Genomic DNA, 16,171 nt, shown 5'->3' with positions numbered 1-16,171 from the left:
CGCCGCCCCCGGTGGTCGCCGGGCTGCGGACCGAGTTCAGGTCTCAGTGCTGGCGTCTGCGGGCTGGTGTGGCTTGGTGCACCGTGTGCTCTAGGCAGCATCCCCAGGGTAGGGGGTGTGACCCTCTTCGGGGTTAGGGGCCTCCGGACTCGGGCTGTCCGTCACCGAGAGTAGAGGGTGGAACTGTCAACTTTGATCTCTAGAGTTCGCCGGTGGCCAAGGCTCGCAGGGGCCAGGGGCGGGGGAGGGGCCCCAGAGTGAGGCCAGCGCATGCGCCCTCGGGCCCGCGCTCCGCTCCCTTGCTGAGTGGTCCAGGGTGTTGTGGGGAGCCAATGAGCACCTTCTCATTAGAATGAGCTTATCTTCCAGTGAAGCCATACACCTTTGCTCGCTGTCCCTGTTAGGGTCTGGGATAAAGTCGCCGTTGATTGAGCGCAAAGTGGAGATTAGTAATTTATTTATTTATTTACAGAGTTAGACAGTGAGAGAGACAGAGAGAGAGAGAGAAAGGTCTTCCTTCTGTTGGCTCACCCCCTAAATGGCCGCTATGGCTGGAGCTATGCCGATCTGAAGCCAGGGGCCAGGTGCTTCTCCTGGTCTCCCATGGGGTGCAGGGCCCAAGCACTTGGGCCATCCTCCACTGCACTCCCGGGCCACAGCAGAGCTGGCCTGGAAGAGGGGCAACTGGGGCTAGAACCCAGAGCCCATATGGGATGCCAGAGCAGTTGGCGGAGGATTAACCGAGTGAGCCATGGTGCTAGTCCAGTAATTTATTTATTTTTTTTTTATTTTTTGACAGGCAGAGTGGACAGTGAGAGAGAGAGACAGAGAGAAAGGTCTTCCTTTGCCGTTGGTTCACCCTTCAATGGCCGCCGCGGCCGGCGCGCTGTGGCCGGCGCACCGCGCTGATCCGATGGCAGGAGCCAGGAGCCAGGTGCTTTTCCTGGTCTCCCATGGGGTGCAGGGCCCAAGCACCTGGGCCATCCTCCACTGCACTCCCTGGCCACAGCAGAGGGCTGGCCTGGAAGAGGGGCAACCGGGACAGAATCCGGCGCCCCGACCGGGACTAGAACCCGGTGTGCCGGCGCCGCAAGGTGGAGGATTAGCCTAGTGAGCCGCGGCGCCGGCTCAGTAATTTATTGTTTGCAGTATCGGGGTTCCCTGGGGCTGGAGCTGCCATGCGGAGTCCCCTCAGCATGCCCACCAGAAGAATGAAGGAACTGCCCACAGATGGAGGGGTTCCCAGGCCAGGTTTCCGAATCTGGTTAGCCGTGGGGCCGTTTACCCAAGTAGTTGAGCCTTCTTCTGCCTCCCAGGCGCTGGAATGGACAGCTAGAGCTAGGAATTGATCCCAGGCACTGTGACGGGTGTGGGCGTTAACCAATGCTTAACCAATTTTATCAAATGTGCACCCTTGGCCTTTCGAAGCTATCATTTATTTAAGAGAGAGATCTTTCCTATCTACTGCTCTACTCCACACATGGCCACAACAGCCAGGGCTGGACTGGGCCAAACCCAGAAGCTGAGAACTCCCCTTGGGTGGTGGAGACCCAGAACTTGAGCTGTCACTTGCTGCCTCCCAAGTTGTCCATTATCAAGAATCTGTAACTGAGAGCTGGAACTGGGAACTGAACCCGGGCGCTCTGATGATATGGGGTGCAGGCTGCTTAACCCTTTTTTAAAATGTATTTATTTGAAAGGCAGAGTTACAGAGACAGGAGGGGAGAGAGAGAGAGAGAGAGAGAGGTCTTCCATCTGCTGGTTCACTCTCCAAATGGCCACAATGGCCAGAAGTGAGCCTATCTGAAGCCAGGAGCTTTCTCCAGATCTCCCACATGGGTACAAGGAGCCCAAGGACTTGGGCCATCCTCTACTGCTTTCCCAGGTCATAGCAGAGAGCTGGATCGGAAATGGAGCAGCTGGGACTTGAACCAGCGCTCATATGGGACGCTGGTGCTGCAGGTGGTGCAGTGCCCCCCGACACCTCCTTTCAATGGGCGTGAGGCTCCATGACATGGAGGTGCATGGTTCACTCGACCACCCCTCTTGGTTGTCATGGGGGAAACTTCCCTGAGCATCCTGGCACTTGGAGCTTATGACAGACAGGCTGATGACAGCTAGCAGGAAGAAATGATAGCAGGAACAAATGATCTGTCCTGTATTTGTTGCCAAAGCAGCCGGGACAGCAGCTGAGCCGGAAGTGGCCCTGGCAGCCTGGCCTGCGTGAGCGTCTAGGAGGGCTCAGTGCACACTTCAGTGGCCCCTGCTGCACCCTCTCCATCCTGACCTTGGAGTTCCCTGAGCCACGCCCATCCTATGTGGAGGCACTAAATGAGATGACCCCTCCCCCACAGAAGACCACACTCCAACCCTGGGACACAGCGCCCCCTGGTGGGGGAAGCTCCCTCCGGGTGGATGCCGCCCTAGATTCCATGTGCTGTGTGCTTCACCCCCAGAGCTGGGGGGGGGGGGCCGGGATGGCTGAGGGGTCACTGGGGTTTAAAGGGTGAGGGTGGCTCAGGGGCTTTGCTGTCAGGGCCCCCAGGGCTGCCTCTTGGGGGAGCTCCCTCTGGCCTCGGGTCGCCCCAGGTACCAGGAAGTGGTTTATTTCTTCAAGGGACCCAGCCGAGAAGTGGGACCGAGTGCAGATGGGTCAACTGCTTTATCTCATTGGGATGGGTTTAATAAATCCAGATATTACCAGCTGGGTCTTTTTTTTTTTTTTAATTAAAAGTATTTACTGAGGGGCTGGCATTGTGGTATAGCAGGCTAAACTGTTGCCTGCAATACCGGGGCCCAAGCACCTAGGCCATCTTCTACTGCTTTCCCAGGTCACACCAGAGAGGTGGATGGGAAGTGGAGCAGCCGGGACTTGAACCGGGGCCCATATGGGATGCCAGCACTGCAGGCGGCGGCTTTACCCACTATGCCACAGCACCGGCCCAACTCTGCCTTTCAAATAAATAAATACTTAAAGCACTGACTGGGGCTGTGCTGTGTGGAAGACATCCACGCCCTGTACCCCGCCCTGGCGCCTGCACTGCCGCCCCTGACAGGAGCAGCCCAGCGTCCCTGCATAGCAGCAAGGACGCCGCTGCCACAGGGGTTCACAGGCTGATGCGTGCCACTCCTTGGAGTTCTGAGGTGGACCCAGCTGGGGGCACTGAGCCACGGTTCCCCCATGAGGTGGCACCATGGACACTGCTGCCCCTCCCCCCGACTCCGGTCAGGAATAACCTGCTCCAGAGGTCAGAGGGGCAGGGGTGCGTGTTAGCAGCCAAGTGCATTGGAGTCACACACGCCCATGACACGCGCCTGGCTTCAGCTGGGCCCGCTGACCACAGTGCCTGGGCAGCCTTGGCATTGAGCTTTTGAGGGCAGGGGGGCTGGAGGTGAGGGGCGTTGGGCAGGGGTCTGGCCTGAGCCTGCTGGAGTTGCTAGCAGCGGCGGCTTTACCTTCCCCTCCGCTGTCCAGCCCTGGGGTGAGAGGATTGACCTTTGCCTCCTTCCTTGGAGTCACTGAGTAACAGGCACGGCCGGGTCTCAGGCCAGCGCGTCCCAGGTGCAGCCGCTACCTCGTGAACACTTCAGGGAGGGCCACGTGTCTGGTTAAACTCCACAGGTGGAGAGAGAGAGATGCCTGGCAAAGCCCTGAGCCGTGTGTGCCCCCACCCCTGCCCGGGCAGAGTCGTGAGCTGGCTGTGCACTCTCGTTAATCAGTGAGCCAGTGTCAGGCCCTGCTGGACTCCAAATGGAGGCAGAGCTGTCACTGTGGACACCCCAGGGTCCGCTCTGCCCCTTGCGTGGTACAGACGGTTCAGCCTCTCGGCCCCCGATGTTGCAACTAGGAAGAGAACTCACTCACGAGGTGTGGCTGCTTAGAGTGTGACGTGTGTGTGTGTGTGTGTGTGTGTGTGCAGAACAGAGCCTGGTACTGTGCGTGTGAGGGACATGGGGTCCCTCGGTGGGCCCCAGCAGGCTGGATGGAAGGTCAAGTTCGGGGGCTCATGCCTGTCGCACTTGGTGTAGAAAAAGAATGGAAAACGTGGCAGGAGGACTTCCTGTCTGCCGTGGCTGGGAGGAACCTCGACACAGGGGCCCACAGCAAAGCCCCGGGAGGCGAGAGTCCGCCCCTCATTCTCCATGCTTCTTCCACTAATTAAATACAGGCGAGTCCACCCACTGGGCCACCCAGCCCTTTCTTTCTGGGACTACTGATGCTCCTTTAGGTCCACTGAACCCCTCTCTTGTCCCCCCCGCACCCCACAAACCTCTCCAAGTTCAAGGACCACCCCTTCCCCTCCTCCCAATCTCTGCCCCCGTTCAAGGGAGACGGCACCGCCCTTTGCAACAGGGGCTCTGCGCACAGCTGCGCCCCAGGCTGCAGATGCCACGGTCCCACTCGGTTTAATGATCAATGAATGCCCCGCGCGAGGCTCTTCCCAACCTGCTGTCCTTCAGCTGCCCCGGCTCAGAGCCGGCACCTGCGGCAGGATGGCGGCCGACAACTCCACCAGCGACCCCCACGCCCCTGGACCGCAGCTTAGCGTGACAGACATCGTGGTCATCACCATATATTTTGCCCTGAACGTGGCCGTGGGCATCTGGGTGAGAGGACCCGTGGTGGCAGGGGCCAACCGGGCTGTAGGGTGGGTGCCCAGGATGGGATCTGGGTCTGGGTGCGGCATCAGCTTTGGCATCCCCTGATGGTGAGCAGCCAGGTGTCCGCTGTGACAGGTTTGCTTGGAGACCCTGACCATGTCCCTTCCTCTCATGGGCAAGTCTCTGGTGTTGGAGGGAGAATGGGGGGGGGGGTGGTTTCTAACAGCCATAGTCTGGCTGGCGGCCTGGTGCCAGCCTACTGCCCCAGGCTTAGACACTCTGAGCAGCCTTGCTATGGATCAGAGTCCCAGCAGGGAGAGTCCCAGAGGTGTCCAGGCCGGAGTCCCTGAGCCCTGACATGCTCAGGGTTCACCCTCTGTAGCCCCTGAGCCAAGCCTAAGGACTTGGGGTGCAAGAGCTGCCCCCCAAAACCACAGTACTGCCAGGCGGGTCCTAGGGGTTGCTGCTGGTGGCAGCTATGGCTGTGCCTGCCATGAACTTGGACATGACTGAATGTTACATCACAAACAGCCCCCGTGCTGGCCTTGGCGGAGCTGGGTTCTAGTCCCGGCTCAGTAAAGGTTCGGGTGTCTGTCCGTGCCATTTTCCCACAACAAATGTTCACTCCCCAAATGTCCTTAATGGCCAGGGCTGAAGCCTGGAGCTGGGACCTCCATCCACATCTCCCACATGGGTGGCGGGAACCCCATTAGTTAAGCCATCACCTGCTGCCTCCCAGGGTCTGCATTGGCAGGAAGCTGGAACTGGGAGTCGCAGCTGGACATTGAGCCCAGGGACTCTGACATGAGACATGAGCATCTTTATTTATTTTTTTTTAAAGAAAAATATTTATTTATTTATTTGGAAGACCGAGTGACAGAGAGAGAGAGAGAGGGAGAGACAGAGAGAGAGTAGTCTTCCTTCCACTGGTTCACTCCCCAAATGGTCACAGCGGCCAGGGCTGGGCCAGACCAAAGCCAGGATTGATGTGGGAGCTCGATCCAGGTCTCCCGCGTGGGTGCAGGGGCCCAAGACCTCGAGCCCCTTCCACTGCGTCCCCAGGCACATTAGCAGGGAGCTGGCGCAGAAGCCGAGCAGCCGGGACTCGAACTGGCCCAGGATGCTGGCGGCTTAACCTGCTGTGCCACGGAGCTGGCCCTAACATGGCCATCTTAACTACGGGCACTACAGATCTCCTTTCAGCTGCTAAGGTCATGCTTAGGGGCGCCGTGAGTCAACACTCCTGCAAGATGGTGGCCAAATCCGCCACGTGTGTGCCTGCTGCTCCCCACCTCCGCCCCTCCCTCTCCTCCAAGCCCCCTGGTCCCCCTGAGACAACCACAATATTGAAACCAGGCCAGCGAAGAGCCCTCCAAAGGCCTCTGGGTGTCCACATAGAAGGAAGAGCTGCTCATAGCTCCCTTTCAGTCAAAAGCTAGAAATGATTAAACCTAAGAAAAAGGCATGTGGAAAGCAGAGACAGACAGGCAAGAAGCGAGACGTCTTGTACCAAGCGGTTAGCCAAAGTGTGGATGTGCCAGGCAGTTAGTCAAGGCATGGTTGCGAAGCAGAATCTGTCGGAGGAAACGCAAATCTCTCCTGGGAGCGCATGAGGGGCGGGGAAGTGGAACAGCCTTGGTGTGGACCTGGAGCACATGTCAGTAGTCTGCAAACACCTACTCCCAAAGACTTAGTTATTTATCAAATATTTATTTAGTTGGAAGTCAGAGTTACAGAGAGAGAGAGAAGCAGAGGCAGAGAGAGAGAGAGAGAGAGAGAGGTCTTCCATCCGCTGGTTCACTCCCCAGATGGCTGCAATGGCTGGAGCTGTGCCGATCCAAAGCCAGGAGCCAGGAGCTTCCTCTGGGTCTCCCACGTGGTGCAGGGGCCCAAGGACCTGGGCCATCTTCTACTGCTTTCCCAGGCCATAGCAGAGAGCGGGATTGGAAGAGGAGCAGCCGGGACTCAATGGACGTGATGCTGGCACTGCAGGTGGCTATGCCACAGCACCAGTGCCTCTGTCTCTTTTTAAGATTTATTTACTGAAAAGTAGAGTGATAGGGAGAGAGAAGCAGACACAGATCTTCCATCTGCTGGTTCACTCCCCAAATGGGGCCAGGAGCCCAGAACTCCATCCAGTTCTCCCACGAGGGGGGCAGGGGCCCAAGCACGTGGGCCATCTTCTGCTGCTTTCCCAGGTATAGGATGCCAGTGTTGCAAGTGGTGGCTTAGCCCACTGTACCACAATGCTGACCCCTCATGAAACTTTTTTTTTTTTTAAGATTTATTTGTTTGAAAGGCGGAGTTACAGTGAGGGGGAGAGACTGAGAGAGGGCTTCGGCTTCCTCCTTCTTCTCCAGGGAGACCAGGGTACAATCCCAGCTGTGCCCTGACTGCACCAGGCACAGCGGCTAAGGAAGGGGGTGGGCTCTGTGGCTCAGATGTCTTGTAGCTGGACAGTGGGTTGGCGTTGGGGCCACCCAAGCCAGTTTCTGGGAAAGATGAGGCCGTTTAGGGAATGAAGGGGAACTCAGCAGCACCTGGCGATGCCTACTTGTGTTAGGGGAAACCATAGGCTAGGGTTACAGTTGTGGAGTGCGCAGCCTGAACAGCTGGCCGCGGCCAGTCCAGCCAAGGACTTGAGAGTCTGCAGACTAGGCTAGCGTCAGTACCACAAGGTCACAGTACATAGAGAGAGAAGGGCTAGAAAGAGGCGGGCAGGAGCCACAGCAAAAGCTTTGAACAGTGGACGTTCGGCCCAGCAGTGAAAGTGCCCGTTACAATGCCCGTGTTCCGCGTTGGGGTGCCTGGGCTCAATTTGCGGACCCAGCTCCTGAGTCCGGCTTCCTGCTAATGCAGACCTGGATAGAGTCCCCAGCTCCCAGCATGAGCCCTTACGGCTCCTATGAATCAGAGAGTAGTCCGTCTCTGTTTCTAAAATCAACTGAAAAAATTCACGTGGGGTTGTCACGTCAAAGCCTCATCTTTACCGGTCCTTAGCGCCACCCAGTGGCTGATGTGAGCAACGCTCTCCTAGCACCGCACACCAGGTCTTCCTTAGAGAGTCTCTGTAAGGACCACTCTGTAGGGAGCTATCCCAGTTTGGGACGCTAGATGGCAGCATTGCCACCTGCTCGCCGCGCTGGGAGCCGTGGGGCCCCGGCCGACACCTGTCGCCGCTGCACCGGGATGCAGACAGATGTTCGTCATTGCAGACATTAATTTGCAAGCATTAATGAGCGTAATTATTATTTATTAATAACTATTAATTATTATTAATGTAATTTCAGGCATTAATTTGCAAGAATTAATGAGCAGAGCGAGCCCTCAGTTTAAGCCCCATGGAGGTTGGGGCGGGGAGGGCTCCAAACCGTCGGTGTTTTCTTCTTGAGCAAAAGCCATGGGGGCTGTCCTGGGGGCAGGTGTTTGGCACAGAGGGGCAGCTCTGCTCCCGGTCCCAGCTTCCTGCTAATGCACGCTCTGGGAGGCAGCAGGTGGAGGCACAAACACTTGGATCCCTGCCACCCATGGAAGTGTTCCAGGCTCCTGACCCCGTGCAGTGCTGTGGCAGGCATTTGGGGGGTGAACCAGTGGACGCGAGATCTCTGTCGCGGGTTTAGTGTGCTCGGTGGTCTCTGTAGCCGGCTTCCCTGGGCGCTGCAAAGTTGTTATGTGTGCATGCAGATGTCTGTTGGGTGCTGGTGTTGGGTGGCCCTCTCTGTGGCTGAGATGTGTGAGCATGGTGGTGGTGCCACACAGTGAGGGCTGCCCCGTGTGCCCAGCCAGGCCCTGGACTTTGTTTCCAGGGGGAATTCACCAGCGAGTCGGAGAGTAACGAGTAAGCTGGCAGCAATTTTTAAAAAATTTATTTGAAAGGCATAGTTACAGATAGGCAGAGGCAGAGAGAGAGAGAGAGAGAGAGAGAGAGAGAGAGAGAGAGGTCTTCCATCCACTGGTTCACTCCCCAGATGACTGCAATGGCTGGAGCTGCACCAATTCAAAGCAGGAGCCAGGAGCTTCTTCTGGGTCTCCCACACAGGTGCAGGGGCCCAAGCACTTGGGCCATCTTCTACTGCTTTCCCAGGCCATAGCATAGAGCTGGATGGGAAGTGGAGCAGCCGAGTCTAGAATCAGCACCCATATGGGATGCCGGTGCTTCAGGCCAGAGCACTGGCCCCCTCACACAATTTTTTTTAAATCATTAAATTGTAATTTTATCCTTTGACAAGGCAAAATTTATATCACATAAAACTCACCATTTTTAAACCATTCTAAAGTACACAATGTATGGCACTTAATACATTTACAATGCTGTGTAACCATTATCTCCATCAAGTTCCAAACATCTTTATTACTCCAAAAGGAAACTTTGTGTCTCTCCTCTTTCTCCCTGCTCCCCGGTCCCTGGAAACCACCACCATGCCTTCTGGTTGTCTCTATGGATTGTCGCCTTCCGGCATTTCATCATTTCATAGAAACGGAAGTGTACACAATGTAGCCTTCTCTACCTTATGGCTTTCACTTAGCATTGTGTTTTGGAGGTGCTTCCGAGTTGTAGCATGGGTCAGAATTCCATTCCTTTTTTGGGGTCAGGAGTGGGATAACCCCATTCCTTTTTTTTTTTTTTTTGACAGGCAGAGTGGACAGTGAGAGAGAGAGAGACAGAGAGAAAGGTCTTCCTTTTGCCGTTGGTTCACCCTCCAATGGCCGCTGTGGCTGACGCGCTGCGGCCGGCGCACCGCGCTGATCCGAAGGCAGGAGCCAGGTGCTTCTTCTGGTCTCCCATGGGGTGCAGGGCCCAAGCACTTGGGCCATCCTCCACTGCCTTCCCAGGCCACAGCAGAGAGCTGGCCTGGAAGAGGGGCAACCGGGACAGAATCCAGTGCCCCGACCGGGACTAGAACCTGGTGCGCCGGCGCCGCAAGGCGGAGGATTAGCCTATTGAGCCCCGGTGCCGGCTACCCCATTCCTTTTGATGGCTGAACACTATTCCACTGCATGGCCACAGCACATTTTCTTGATTTGTTCATCAGTCTATGAAAAGTTGGGTTGTTTGCACTTTTGCCTGCCACGGAGGATCCTGGCCAGGTTTTAGTGTGGATGCACAGGTTTGATTCTTTCAGAAATCAACCTAGGAATCCCTGGGCCATGTGTTAGTTCTTTTTTTTTTTTTTTTAAAGATTTTTATTTATTTGAGAGGCAGAGTTACAGACAGTGAGAGGGAGAGACAGAGAGAAAGGTCTTCCTTCTGTTGGTTCACTCCCCAAATGGAAGCCATGGCCAATGCTGCACTGATCCGAAGCCAGGAGCCAGGTGCCTCTTCTCAGTCTCCCATGAGGGTGCAGGGCCCAAGCACTTGGGCTGTCCTCCACTGCCTTCCCGGGCCACAGCAGAGAGCTGGACTGGAAGAGGAGCAGCCGGGACTAGAACCCGGCACCCATATGGGATGCCGGCGCTGCAGGTGGAGGATTAGCCAACTGCACCACGGCCCTGGCCCCACGTGTTAGTTCTGTGTTTACTTTGGGAGGTGCCCAAAGCAGTAGCAGTAGCAGAAACAGAATTTTACCTTCCCACCAGCAACGCACAAGGTTCCTGTTTCTGCCTCTCTCTGTCTTCCCAGTCATCTTGCCGAGCCAGCAGAAACACGGTGAGCGGCTACTTCCTGGCAGGCCGGGACATGACGTGGTGGCCGGTGAGTGCACCCTGACTTCTCACCACCCCCCCACTCCTTTGTCTACAGGGCAAGTGTCTGACCTCTAGGTCAGCCAGTTCCTGCATCCCTGAGGTCTCTCTGGAAACTGTGGCAAATGCAGGGCTCCCCTGTCTGCACCTGTACCTGCTTGCTGGCTGTGCTGTGCAGCCGGCCGTGTGAACATCAGCCCTCCCCCTGCACCTGGGAAGTGGGGATAGGCACTCCGCTTAGGTGTGTGAGGATGCAGGGGTCACGGGGGCCAGTACTGATGTCTTCCTCCCTCTCTCCCAGATCGGAGCCTCCCTCTTTGCCAGCAGTGAGGGTTCTGGCCTCTTCATTGGACTGGCAGGCTCAGGCGCTGCTGGAGGCCTGGCTGTGGCTGGCTTTGAATGGAACGTGAGTCCCAGGGATAGGCAGAGCCCACGGGAGGCCTGGGGCAGCTCCCAGTGATGGGGGCAGACAGCCAGCATCCTAGTGGGTGCTGTGCGGTCAGTGGTGGTGGCCCTGGGCACTTGTCACCATGCCAAAGCACTGGACAGTGCAGCCAGTAGGCGGCTGTCGTCCTGGGCTCTGGAGGCTTGTGTGGGTTCCCTGGACAAGTCAGGGGGCCCTCACCCACCTCTGTCCTGCAGGCCACATACGTGCTGCTGGCGCTGGCCTGGGTGTTCGTGCCCATCTACATCTCCTCGGAGGTGAGTCTGCTCAGTGCCCCCCAGGCTGGGGGGCCGAACGGGGGCTGAGCTGGTGGTGGTGATGGGCGGCCCGTCTGCCTGTGTTGTACACCTACACTGTTCACCTGGGCTGTGCATCTGATTGCACACCTGAGCTTACCCCTGTGCTGCACACCTGTCTACACCATCCCTGACAGCCTACTGCCTTAGTCTCAGCCATGCTGCCACGAAATCCAATGCGTTCCACTTCCTGGGTACCTCCCAGTCTGTCCCTTGCTCTGGACCCTCTCTGTCACCTCCCCCTCCAGCCTCACCATGGCCCATCTGCACTGGTACTCCCAGCCTCCAGATGTGTCCCCCTGTCCCCAGCGGTGGCTCCTCCAAGCCATCACTCATCTCAGCCCTGAAGAGGCCACCTCAGCTCAAGCTCTTAGAATGCAGTTAGAAGTCAACTCAAGGCCTAGGGCTGGCACTGTAGCAACAGGTGGGGCTTTCCCAGGGGGAGGCGGGCAGGCAGAGCATGGGAACTGCCCCCTGCCCTGGATGCTGGGTGGGGGTCTCAGGGACGAGTGCTTACAGCCCCTGCCCTGGTGCGTCCCCAGATCGTCACCTTGCCCGAGTACATCCAGAAGCGCTTCGGAGGCCAGCGCATCCGCATGTACCTGTCGGTCCTGTCTCTGCTGCTGTCCGTCTTCACCAAGATATCGGTGAGCTAAGCCTGGCCCCAGCTTCTGCCTTTTTAACAGCTGGGGACACTGAGGCCCACGGAGTGGCACTGGTTTGCCTAGTCCTGGCCTCCAGGGTGTAGGTAGGCTCGGGTATAGGGGACCGGCGTTGCGGATGTAGGGGTGTTAGGGGTTGTAGTGCAGCCTGCCAGCACTGACCGCTAGGGGGCACCAAAGCTCTGTGTCAGTGCTCAGGGGGCTGCCTCCACGGGGCGTGTCTAACCCGGCTCCTGGTGTCTTCAGAGGGCGCAGCACACCTTGGACATGGGAGTCTGGTGGAGCGCAGGTCCCGGCTGATGCGATGGAGAGGGAAGGGAGAAGACGCCGGGTTTTCTGGTTCTCTTTTTTCTTTTTTGACAGGCAGAGTGGACAGTGAGAGAGAGAGAGAGAGAGAGAGAGAGAGAGAGAAAGGTCTTCCTTTTGCTGTTGGTTCACCCTCCAATGTCCGCTGTGGCTGGCACACCGCGCTGATCTGAAGGCAGGAGCCAGGTGCTTCTCCTGGTCTCCCATGGGGTGCAGGGCCCAAGGACTTGGGCCATCCTCCACTGCACTCCCTGGCCACAGCAGAGAGCTGGCCTGGACGAAGGGCAACCGGGACAGAATCCGGCACCCCAACTGGGACTAGAACCCGGTGTGCCGGCGCGGCAAGGCAGAGGATTAGCCTATTGAGCTGCAGCGCCGGCCCTCTTTTTTCTTTTTAAACGAGCCCTTTTTTGTTTAACTTATTTATTTGAAAGGCAGAGGTATGTCTCCTCCAGGTCTCCCAAATGGGTACAGGGGCCCAAGCACTTGGGCCATCTTCCACTGCTTTCCCAAGCACATGAGCAGAGAGCTGGGTTGGAAGTGGAGCAGGTGGGACTCGAACCAACGCCCATATGAGCTACTTGTGCTGCAAGAAGATGCTTAACCGGCAGCACCACTGGGGCTCCCTTTGGAATCAGCCTTGGGTGGCCCTTGAGGCTGGAGTTCAGATTCCTCCCCTCTTCTCCCTCCCCCATCCCCACCAGCCACCTGCCTGGAAGCCGGGGAGACAGAAACAAATCAATCCTAGACCCCGGCCTGCCAGGGACACAGACAGGTGCGTGGGCCTCAGGAGAAAGTGATAGAGCTTGCCGGGTTGGCCTTTAACTGGGCTCCATGGAGCAGGGGACGCTGACGGTGTAGGGGCATGAGAGCCCAGGAGAGAGGTGGGCAGTGTAGGATGTGCCCAGGACATACAGGGGCCATGTTGCGGGGGAGTCGGGAGACCTTGTAGACTCAGGTGTCGCTGATGAGTGCTTTGGGGCCAGGCAGGAAGCAAGGGGAGTGAGAGGGAGTCATGGGGGCTGGGGCTGCAGGGTTCCCATGACCTTGGCCTTGAGGGCTGAAAGAAAATGCTGGAGGACTTTAGGGCACTCGGAGCCCTGGGATGGGCGCAGTCAGGTTCGCACGGCCCTGAAGCTCTTCCAGAGAGTGGGAGGGTTTCAGAGATGATCAATTTTGTCCGTCTACCCCTTCCCCACCGTCGGCTCAGCTCAAGGTCAAGGTGAATCAGGTAGTGGGCACGGTCAGAACCCAGACCTCTGCCTCCCAGCCCAGGGGCCTGGCCGCGGCATGGTTGTCCCGGGGCAGCCAGGATGGGGCAGCTCCCACAACTCCACCTGGGACGGGTGACTCAGTGCCCCCCGACTATAAAACGGGGAACGACCGCTCACATCAAGGCCCGGCTGGCGAGCCAACGCCGCCGGGGCTGCCTGGAAGCAGCGGGAGGTGAAGCTGCGGGACACTAATTGCCAGGCTTGGTCTGGGGCCGCCCTGGCTGACGGCTGTGCAGTGAAGCCATTTGAAGAGCGTGCGTCCCTCCCGCGGCCCCCAGAGCCCCTCCCCTCCAGCTCTCTCATCTGAACCCCGCGAGCTTAGCAACCCAGCTGGACAGAAACCACAGGGGTCATCCTGCTGCCGTCCCAGTGGCCCGCAGAGTGGACCTGCACGGCCGTGGCCCCCAGATGGGGAACCCCATCACTGAGGGGCTCTGGACCAGACCACTGGAAAGCATGGCAACTGGGGGCCTCTGTGGTGTGGCCCCTCCCACCTCATCGCTCTGACCTCCTGCCACTCCAGCCACACTGAGCTCTTTGCGCCACCAGACACCCCAGGCACGGGTCTGCCACAGGGCCTTTGCGCTTCCCACAGCCTCCGCTTGGACCCATCTTCCCTTCCCATCTCTTGAGTCTTTCCCACCTCTCCTGCTTTGCCCTTGCCCTTCTGCCAACTTCCGTGTCCCTGGGTGGCTGGATAATTGACAGCGTGGACTGTCTGTCCCCTGGGGCTCCGGTCTGCAGTCTTGGAAGCAAACTCAGGGCTGAGACAGAGAGCTGGGGGCGGGGGGGGGGGGGCGGTGGTGGCCATGCAGCTGCTTCCCAGACAGGACAAGGCAAGTCCCCGGAGGCGGGACGCTGGGGAGCTGCAGCGTGCTGGGGGGTGGCCAGGGAGATGGGGACCCCAAGATCCTTCAGCCTGGAACACACTGGAGCCAGTGGCATCACACAGGCTGTGTGAGCCCTGCAGGTCAGCTCCAGCCGGGCAAGTGCAGCCCCAGGCAGCACTACCCCATCCCTGGGTACTGGGCTCCCAGCCCTGTGTGGCCCTAGAACAGCTGGTTGGGGCTGCTGTCAGCCTGTGCTCTCCAGGTGGGGTGGTGGCCATGAGCTCGCAGGCCTTGGGGCTCAGTCTGAATGGGGTGCAGCCCCCAGGCCCTGTTCTAGGGCTGCAGGCTGTTTGGCTTCTCTGCGCCCTAATGTCCCTTCTCTGTGCCGTGCGGCTGCTCATCACGCCGGCCTTATGGTGGAAGAGAGACGCCAAGCAGGGCACACAAGCAGGGCCGCTGACAGAGGTGGTGGTCAGCCGGGGCTCCCCAGGGGGACAGCCTGGGACATGGGAGGACCAACCAGAGCGGGGCAGTGGAGGACAGCGGTGGGGGTGGGTGCCGGCCACACCACCACACCACCGGGCAGGCATCGACTCAGCTCATCTGCGTGCAGCAGCAGGAGCGGGCAAGTGCTGGGCTGAGCGTGGTGCCGTGGGCTGGCCCTGCTGGGTGGCCCGGACGGAGGCCCTGGCTTGCCTTTCCCGGGACATGTTGTTCCCTGATGCCGTCCCAGGGTTTCGCCACCATGGACAAGTGGCTCGGCCACCCCAGGTGGTTGGGAGGGAAGGTGCAGCAGCAGGTGGCCACCTCAGGGGCCCCCTGACCTTTCCCGGGGGTGTCTCCACAGCAGGCGGGGGCTCAGGGGCTGAGTGCCCCTGCCAGGCCACCTCTGCTCCCCCATTTCACAGATGAGGGCCACTGAGGCTCGGGGGTGAAGTGACCTGCTCAGAGCCGCACGTCTGGGACACGGCAGACCAGGAGTGCAGAGCTGGGTCCTTGTTTCCCTGAGCTTCTGCCAGGCCAAAGCACGCCTGGACCTGCAGGAATGAGAGCCGTGGCTGCAGAGGAAGGGGGAGGGGCAGGTGATGCCTGCAGGGCCCCCTGTACTGTGCCGCATCTGCTGAGGCAGCAGGCAAACTGTACCCGGTCCTGGGGGGCTGGGTGGGGGAGACAGCAGCTAAGAGCCCTACCCCAGGGCCTTTGCTTGTGCTGTCCCTGCTCCTGGCGGCTGTGTGTGTGTTGGGGGGGGCAGGGAGTGAGGGCCGAGTGGAAGTCTGGAGGTACTACAGTCCTAACATGAAGTGGACAGTGAGACCGGGGCTCGGTCCCGGGGCGGCTGGGGCCCAGCAGGGGCCTTGTGCAGTGTCCAGAGGCCGGGGCTGGGGGAGGAGGCAGGTGCAGCCGCCTTTCCCGAGACAACGCCCCCTACCCCCTTCACCCTGGCCCTGTCTCGGGCCCTGCCCTTGCCTGCCTGCCAACTCCATCCTCGGACAAGGGCCAGGGCCTCCCTTGGGGGCAGGGGGAGTCTCGCCCACTCCCTGGGCCTCAGTTTCTCCTCCTGCTTGGATATTCAGCAGCCTTGGGCTCCTCTGCCTGGGCTAGAGGCAGGCGCCCCTCCCCTCCAGTGCGCTGGCCCAGGAGCCGGGATCCCATCCCGCCTGGGGACCCTGGGGCTGGTGGGAAAGAGTCCCTGCAGCCTGGCTCTGGCAGTACTGATGGCCCCAGGCTGGGCCAGGCCACGGAGGGAGCACAAGGAGGGGTGGGCTCCGCACCTCCCAGACCCCAGGAAGGTGCTGGCCTTGTGCAGTCACTAGCCAGCTCAACTGACCCACATGGCCCTGCCCCAGCCTTGTCGGGAGCCTCTCAGCCCCGCAGGGTATCTGGGGCTATCTCCCCTCTACTGAGCCAGCACACACGGGCAGAGGCTGTGCCCAGGCTAGCCCAACACGGGACTCCACATCAGTCCAGACTCACTGGGGGTCCCTGGCACACCTATTTCATGGGGTCTTCCAGCCTGCAAGCTCCCACCCCCACCTCTCGGAGTCCTGCCCAAGGACCCCTGGGATGGAGGAGA

The 16,171-nt window shown here is 59.0% G+C and overlaps 1 protein-coding gene across 2 annotated transcripts in view; it reads left to right on the top strand.

The window, feature by feature from the left end:
• Window positions 1-4,415: 4,415 nt before the first annotated feature.
• The window catches only part of SLC5A10 (solute carrier family 5 member 10), a 50,535-nt gene continuing 38,779 nt past the window's right edge, over window positions 4,416-16,171 (top strand). The window contains exons 1-5 of one of the 2 annotated variants that reach the window (XR_011383243.1): window positions 4,416-4,608; window positions 10,223-10,294; window positions 10,586-10,690; window positions 10,927-10,986; window positions 11,568-11,672. Coding sequence is in view for 1 of the 2 variants with exons in the window: in NM_001082699.1 (NP_001076168.1) it covers window positions 4,495-4,608; window positions 10,223-10,294; window positions 10,586-10,690; window positions 10,927-10,986; window positions 11,568-11,672 (456 nt within the window). In the remaining variant the exon portion in view is untranslated. 2 annotated transcript variants of the gene reach the window in all.

This window comes from Oryctolagus cuniculus, chromosome 17 (assembly GCF_964237555.1).
Source record: "Oryctolagus cuniculus chromosome 17, mOryCun1.1, whole genome shotgun sequence".
NCBI lineage: Eukaryota > Metazoa > Chordata > Mammalia > Lagomorpha > Leporidae > Oryctolagus > Oryctolagus cuniculus.
Note: the sequence above shows the minus strand (reverse complement) of the source record. Positions and strands in the feature narration are given on the sequence as shown.